Source organism: Chinchilla lanigera, unplaced genomic scaffold, assembly GCF_000276665.1.
Source record: "Chinchilla lanigera isolate Chin_1 unplaced genomic scaffold, ChiLan1.0 scaffold00117, whole genome shotgun sequence".
NCBI classification, from domain to species: Eukaryota; Metazoa; Chordata; class Mammalia; order Rodentia; family Chinchillidae; genus Chinchilla; species Chinchilla lanigera.
This window is the reverse complement of record NW_004955518.1, coordinates 4,083,148-4,091,491: the sequence shown is the minus strand read 5'-3', so window position 1 is coordinate 4,091,491 and position 8,344 is coordinate 4,083,148. Positions and strand designations below refer to the sequence as shown.

Sequence of the window (8,344 nt, the reverse complement as noted above, 5' to 3'; positions counted from 1 at the left end):
GAGGAGTCCATAATAAAGGCAGCCCAGTGAAACTGCATGCTTGGTAGTTAGCACAGAAAGCTGAAGGCTTTGCCCAGCAGGTGCTTGTTCTTGTGCATACATCATTGCAGTCCATTACTTTTATGGTTTGACCTGGAGTTATCAGAAGTCATGAACCAAAGAAAGTAGAACCTTAAATCGACCAAAATGAACAAACAAATGGAAGGATTCATGACAATCTTTTGTGACATGCATGTTATCTGAGAGAGGTTTCTCTCCAAGAGCAAGTAGAGGATTAGTTTGGTCTCAATATATTGTTACTGTTGTTGGATGAGGAGCAGCAGTCCAACATAGGACCAAACATGTGTGCCATAGAAGTGGTGAATCAGATAACTGAAAACAAGAAGAGAAAGCTTTGCCTGGCAGATGGGGCTGGCACACAGATGCTCTGTATGGTGTCTAAGAGTCAAGCGTTATTTCTGCAGAGAGAATTCTCTGCTTATGAGAATTCTCTGCTTATGAGTCATGTCTTAATGAAAAGTTGCTATTGCAGAAAGGGCATTGGGCATATAGCTGGAGATGAGCAGAAGTGGATGGTGAGGTGGAAAAGTAATGATCAAAAAACAAACAGGGTAAAGACAAATCAGCAGACTTTGAGGACTTTATCTCCCCTGGAACTTAGTTGATAATTCTTACAACCACATAAAGAGCAAAGTGAGCAAGAAGACGTTTCTAAGAATATTTTAAAAAGCCATTAAAAATGTATCTAGAACTAGGTATGGTGGCATTTACCTGTAATCCCAGAACTTTAGGGGGAAGAAGCAGGAGGATCAGGAGTTCAAGTCCTGCCTGGACAACTTAGCAAGACCCCATCTCTAACTAACTAACTAACTGGGGATATAGCTCATTGTGAAAAGGCCCTGGGTTCAATTCCAGTACCACCAAAAAAAGTAAGCTGGTATTAAAGTTTGAAGGGCACAGAGTTTTTTATAGTGAAACCCAGGTGCAACTTGTAAACACTGTACAGTAACATCATTTCCTCAAGCCACCCAGAAAAATTACTGTGATATTTTACCAGACCTTATTTTAATTTAGATCTTACTCTCATCAGGAGTTTATATGGCAATTTCAGAATAGCTACTGACCATCTAAAAAGGAGAAAATTATAGACCATCTTACTGTTAAACAAGAGCTCTGCAGTAATCTTGTTACACCCATTATATTGCTACTGGGTTACTACTTGAAGCTAACAAGATCTTTGTAAGAATCGTATTATACCAACTGATAAGGATAAAAACCTGTACAATCAAATGTGAGATAAGGACACACTTGAAAAGGAAGAATTTTAAATCAATTTAGAGATAAGAGCAGAATATCACTACATAAGAGATTAAGATTTTAAGCCTGGCATGGTGGCCCACACCTGTAATCCCAGCACTCAGGAGACTGAGTCAGGAGGATTGCTGTGAGTTCGAGACCAGCCTGGGCTACAAAGTGAGCTCAAGGCCAGCCTGAAGTGCATAGTGAAACCCTGTCTCAAAAAGACAAAAAAAAGAGAAAAAGCTACAAAAATGGCTTTTGCCCCAGATGGCTCACTTGAGATGTTAGTAAGAATTGCCACCTTAGTATTCTATAGCCGTGATGAGGAGGAGGCCAAGGAGAGAAAACAAAGAGACTGAGAAAAAGCAGCTGCTTTTGCTGCATCACTAAGAGAAACAGACCCTAAGTCTGATTCTTGGGGGCCAAGAAGAACTCAACGACTGCATTCATCTGCTACCACTATTAGAAGCCAGGACACCTCAAGAGGAACTGCCCTAAGAAGCCCCCTGGGCCATGCTCTGAATGCAAAGGTGACCACTGGAGATCGGTCTGCCCTCTGAAGTGGAGGCCCCAGAGCTCAGACCCATCCTACCAGTTAGTCTAACGGGAATCAGGGGGTCCGGGGCATACTCTGCCTTCTCCCTCTGGCCAGATTGTCATCTTCATGGAGGAGCCCCGGGTAATCATGACTATAGAGGAAAAAGAAAACAGCCTGTTGCTAGACACAGGTACAAGTCTCGGTTCTTCTTTTCAATCCTGGCCTTCCTTCTGTCACACCTCAGTGAAAGGAGTCACTGGTGAGGAGGTAATATGCTATTTTTCACAACCCTTAGGCTGTAACTACTTGTTAGATCTTTCTTGCATATCTCTGTCTTCCTGAGAAACGACTTTGAAGATACCACCATGTATTACAGCAGCCACTGATATTTTCCTACCAATCTGTCCATTACTCTGTAATGTTTGTATTGTTCCTATGATACTTTGTAAGTGGATGTATGTTTATTACTATATGTTTCCTATAACAACTATTGAGAATAGTCAATGACTATTCAGTTGGTCACTCATGTATAGCTGTATTTATTTTCTTTAGAAACCACTTTGAAGATACCAAAGTATAGTACAACAACCATTGATAACAACCTACCACTTTTGTCTGTAACTCACTATTACTTGTCTATTTGTTTTCCTGAGAAACTATTTGTAGATAACAGTATGTAAAACAACCATTGATAATTTCCTACCACTTTGTCTGTAATTCAGTAAGCCCCCCCCATTAGTACATTATCCTTCTTTTACTCTTTAAAATAAAAATAAAAAACAGAAAAAGACAAAAAAAAGAGAGAGAGATTAAGATCTTATAAATTTGGATGTTACAGAGCGTATTTTTAAAATAAACTATCTAGATGCCAAAAAATAATTGGAGAACCATTGTTTATAAAGTTATCCATTTCATTTTAGCACAGTTCTAGTTATTATTTTTTCCTTTTATATGCGATCTGAAATGTTTCCTCCCTCTGGAAGAACAGAAAAGAACTTCTTGTATGATAGCCTTCCAACTTCAGTTCATGATATTCCTCTGAGTCTTCCTTTCACTAGATTAAATATTCCAACAGGTTACATTTCTCATAGGATATGTTTCTTCGTCATCTTATGTCTGGTCACAATTCTCTTTGTAAATTCAGGTATGTACTTCCTAGTTCAGGGTAAAGAAGGACCAGTACATCTTTTGTTCTAAGCACACTAGCATTCACGAAGATTAAAGTTTGTTTACTATTTTTTGGTAGCCACATCCTTTTGTTGAAAGAGACTAACTATGAAGTGATGTAGGCCAGTGAACCAACAAGGCTGAGGTGGTGAGTTACTTTTGTATTCGATGAAGACTGGCAAGGAGGAATCCTACTGTGTCCTTAAAGGTTGGCTGATTTCATAAATCCCATTGTGGGGAAAGGGACAAGTCTGTTCAAGATATCCCTAAAGAACCAAAAACAAACAGAAATTAAAATTAGTGTGAGGCCAGATTATAGATCTAGAGTATACAGTAATTTAATGGCTTAAAATTCTAAATAGAACAGAGATTTTTCTAAAGTCTGGGCTTGGAAGCATTCAATGTATCATAAAAGCTCTGCTACTTCTCAGCCACGATTTTTGCCAGTGTTTTAATGGCTTTCTGCACCAGAAGTATACATACAACATTCATGTTCCATGTACATGAGTATTACCTAATTATCTAATCACAGAAGAATATTTGTGTTGAACTTCATTTAACTAAAGAAAAAGACACTCTTATCAACAAATTAAATGAATATGTTTCATTTTAAAAGCAAAGTAACCAAGCACTGGGAATGATAGAGTCAGGAACAACTTGTTCCACAATCTGTTTTATGTTGTTGCAAAGTAATGACAATATTCAAAAGATTGCCCTTGACCTTTAAATGCATAATCCAAAGTTATCTAATATCTTTTAAAAAGTAGGCATGTGTGCTGTTGACTCATATGAAGGAGAAGTCTGTCTCACCTTTGCCAAAGACATTTCAAAAAAGCTGAGTGTAAAATTTTGCTTTGTAAATTAAATTATTTTGTCATTTACCTATAATAAATGCTTTTGAAATGCTTGGTAGCATTCATGCTTCGCTGAATTAGTAATGTGTGTAGCAAACTTTTTATAAGACTTTGTGCTTCTATTTTATAATTAACTACAGTATATGTCAGCCATTTAAAATCAGAACAATGATATTTAAAGAAGTCCTTTTTAGGGCTGGGGATTTAGCTCAGCGGCAAAAGTGCCTGCCTGACAAGCGCAAGGTTGTGAGTTCGGTTCCCGGTACCGGAGAAAAACCAAAAAAAAAAAAAAAAGTCCTTTTTAAAGTAATTACATTTAGGCATGATTATTTGTTTTTGAGTTTCAGATAATCATATAGTAATTTTCTTAAAAGAGAAATTTTCATCAGTATTTTACATATTGGAAGTTAAATTAGTAATCAGCTATGACTATGGGGATTTAAATCAGAAGAGTCATTATAGTTGAGTATGATATATAATAGCATTATTTATTTTGCTGTGCAGGTCTTTAGTTTGGAGTGGCCCTTCCCAATTATCATCTGTAGTATTTACTAATAACTGTAGTCATGAATTTAGAATTCACTGAGTATTTAATGAGCACTTTCTATATATTAAAATATTACTTGGTATCATATTATAATAATAGTGCAGATGTGTTTCTACAGTTCAAGAGACTCATTACAAAAGAATTAGGTTTATAAGGTATAAACTTTATAATAGCCTGTGATATAATATACATGCTTTTAAAACAAAGGCATGAAAACTGAGGGTTTAGCTCAGTAGTAGAGTGCTTGCCTAGCATGTGAAAAGCTATGGGTCTGTAGCATTGCAAAATAAAAAACAAAAACAAACAAACCACCACCAACAACTACAACAGCAGCAGCAAAGCATGAGGGAGATCCTTCATCTCTTAACTTTAAAAAACAATGTTTGCATATTAAATGACTGCTATAAGTTCCATATATTTCCACTTTCACAATGTTTATATTAGTTTATTATGAAATAATGCATGTATAGCAACTACCAAAAGAGATGGTCTGCTTCATTATTTTTCACTGGGGCTGGGGATTTAGCTCAGTGGCACAGCGCTTGCCTGGCAAGTGTAAGGTCATGCGTTTGATTCCCGGTACCGGAAAAAAAACAAAAAAATAAATAAATAAATAAAGGTTCATTATTTTTCACTGTACTTTCCATTGTTCTACATGAGTGTAGAATCAGTGTGTTAATTATAATCATAAAAAATCCAAAAAACTGTGGAATGTGGACAAGAACAACTTGACTTCTCTCTTTCACAAATGAACTGCCAGCTGCGGCCATCACTCAGGCAGGAAACATCACTCAGGGAGGAATTCAACAAGTGCGCCAAAGGGAGACTCAAATTTTCAAACAGGAAGCACCATGGAATCTGCTCTGGCTGTCAGAAGCTGCTAGTGTAAAGCTCCAGAACTCCTGGGGAAAGATGATGCCTGCCTTTGTAGTCAGAAAGTCATGGATCTGTGTGCTGAAGGATAAAGTATCGCAAATAGCAGCATCCACACAGAATGTGTGCATGGATATTCAAAGCAGCGTTATTGACAATAGCCACAAAGTACAAACAACCCAAATGTCTGTCAACAAATAAAATGATCAATAAAATATGCTCTATGCACAGAATGAAATCATTCCAAGTGGCAATAAAAGAAGGTACTGAAACACATGGACCCTGGAAAACATCACATGAATGAAGTGAGACACCAAAGATCATATGTTTACTTCATTTATATGCAATATCACATATCTAGAATAGCCAAATTTATAGAGACATTCCGTCATGATTTAGGGCTGGAGGTGATGAATTGACTGCTAATGGGTATAGTGGGATAAAACTGTTCTAAAAATTATTTTTGATGATGGGTGTACAACTCTGCAAATATTTTTTAAAAACTTTGAATTGTATGCAAGTGAATTATATTGCAATAAAACTGTTTTTTATGTTTTGTTTTGTTTTTTTGTCTTTTTGAGACAGGCTCTCCTTATGCAGTTCATGCTGGTCTTGAACTCACTTTGTAGCCCAGGCTGGCCTCGAACTCACAATGATACTCTTGCCTCAGCCTCCCGAGTGCTGGGATTACAGGCATGCACCACCACGCCCTGCTAAAACTTTAAAAAGAAAATAACTTCAAGAGTAATCCAATAACTGGAGACATTGTAGAACTGGATTTCAATCCTAAATTTCTTCTCACTTTATATTTACTGTACTCCAAATAACTACAGCTAGCACAAGAGATCATAATACTTTCTTATAGGGTGAGCTGAGAAGATTTATGGTTCTATTAATACATGTTAGAACGGTAGAGTTGAGCCCACTGTTCATCTGAATTAACAATGCCAAGCAGGTGTTTTAGTTAATCATAATGAGAGCTGTATTTTTTTAAAAAAGTACTCAATTATCATTTTTAAAGTCTTGTTAAAATGTCTTTTCCCTTTGTCACATTTTTTGTTTTAAAAGTAATCCTAGGACCTGGGATATAGCTCAGCAGCACAAGCATCTGCCTGGCAAGTGCAAGGTACTGAGTTTGATTCCTGGTACGAAAAAAAAAGTAATCCTTTTCTTGAAATCTTGCTTTAACGTTAAGGTGTTAGCTTAAAATTTATTTTCTGTCTGGTTCTTAAATTTTAGGAACAAGTGAATCATTTATTAAATACTACATAGGTTCAAAATAGCTTCAGAGAAAGGGAATATGAGGCTGAGCAGGTGGCAGTGCTTCCGTTTTCACACTCTGGGAAGGGCCCTGTTTCTTAGGAAAGTATTCTTGGCATCTGTATTAGTTTCTTAGGCCCTCAGCTGGTGTGTGTGTCCGATTTCATCTGGCGTGTGCTGCTGATGCTGTCAGGTTTTCACAAAGGTTCATTTCATTTCCTTCCCAGCTTCCGTCCTACTGATGTGTGCATGCCAAAGTGTAATTCAGGCTTAACTACTCTGCATGTAGGCTAAAGTGCCTTGTTTTATGTATGAGGAAGTTGAGACTCAGGGATGATAAGAAACCTTGATTTGGTTGTGTCACTAGTCAATGACCGGGCGTCAAGTCTGAAGTCAAGTCTCCTGATTTGAGTTTCAGTGAAATACCCTCTTCATTTCCCAGCCTTCAGCTTTGAATTTTTCAAGTCTTACATTAAAGGAATAAGTATCTAAAGAAAAAAAATCACTTTATATTCCTTTGTTGTTAGAACTGGCTTATAAAAGAGATTAAGTCTTTCACTTAATTTCAGTTAATTCTTTCTCAACTGTAATACAAATATCCTAATCTGGTCTCTTTAAAATTCATTCTCTGTAGGGAAGATCTTTTAAAACAAAGTTCCTTATTGCAATTTATTTTCATATGGCTTAGCAGTGACAGATAAACTCCTTTTCCCCCTCCTTAGTTCTCTAGGATCTAAACTACAGTACCTGTCTTCACGACTGCTCAATTGACAGCCTGTATCAGTGCCTAAATACACAGGCACACAACAAAAATTTGTTGAATGAAGTGAACTTAACTTATAAAGAGGATACACTTAAAATTGTCTTTCTCATCCGTCAGACATTTCCGACTTGAACAGATACTCTTGGGGAGACAGTACAATTTGAATGGCCTGGCATTTCTAAGGTTTTTTTTGGTCTTTTTGAGACAGGGTCTCGCTATGCATTTCAGGCTGGCCTTGAGCTCACTTTATAGTCCAGGCTAGTCTGGAACTCACAGTGATCCTCCTGCCTCAGCCTCCTGAGTGCTAGGATTACAGGTGTGCGCCACCACGCCCGGCTCATGCATTTCCAAGTTAATTGGAAGTAATCTACTAGTTTAGTAGTAGTATGAGCATGTTTCAGATGAGCATCAGGGCCTGGAGATCGCTGGAGCTGACTCTTGGGGGTCGGATCGGGCTGAGAGCCTGGTGCGCCTCGAGTGGTCCTTCCTGGAGATGCTGAGAAGGGGAGGAGCCATCCCAGGGGATGGACCCTACGTGGGCTGCCAGATCCATCCGCGCTGCCGCTTTGGGAAGGGCCCCGGCCTTCGGAGTAAAGCAAAAGTAGCCCTGTGGCGAAGGACCCCACTGGCCGCAGACGGTAAGCCTAACGGGTGGAAGAGAAGAAGGAAGGGGCTGAAACTAAACCTGCGCAGGGAGCCGAGGCCCGGGTATTTTGCCACAGGAAAGGGTTGCCACTGTTTCCAAGACAACGGGCCAGGAAGCGCGCAAGACGTCCGCCGCAGGTTCGCGGGTCAGCCTCGAGTTTTAAGCTCCCACGGCTGAGCAGGCTCTGACCAATGGAGATGTCCCCTCAGTATCATGGGACCTGCACATTAGCTGTCTCGGAGGAAGACGGAAGGTTTTTTCCGGTCCCTTCTTTCCCTTCTAAGAGCCCACCTACTTTTGCACGGGCTGGACCACGGAGCTGTTCTCGCGAGAGGTGCGCCTGCTCTCGCGAGAGTGAGTAGGAGGTGTGGGGCGCAGCAGCGCTGCGGGCTGGAGC

The 8,344-nt window shown here is 39.1% G+C and overlaps 1 protein-coding gene and 1 long non-coding RNA gene across 2 annotated transcripts in view; one reads left to right on the top strand and one right to left on the bottom strand.

The window, feature by feature from the left end:
• Positions 1–2,713: 2,713 nt before the first annotated feature.
• Positions 2,714–5,938, bottom strand: LOC102021037. Its single transcript, XR_001231841.1, has 2 exons — positions 5,901–5,938; positions 2,714–3,270 (listed from the first exon to the last, which is right to left on the bottom strand). It is a non-coding gene; the product is annotated as an uncharacterized LOC102021037 (long non-coding RNA).
• A 1,833-nt stretch (positions 5,939–7,771) lies between these two features.
• The window catches only part of Akap11 (A kinase (PRKA) anchor protein 11), a 50,983-nt gene continuing 50,410 nt past the window's right edge, over positions 7,772–8,344 (top strand). Inside the window, exon 1 of the mRNA XM_005409104.2 lies at positions 7,772–7,939. Within this exon, the coding sequence (XP_005409161.1) occupies positions 7,795–7,939 (145 nt within the window). The 5' untranslated portion in view covers positions 7,772–7,794. The remainder of the gene's footprint in view (positions 7,940–8,344) is intronic.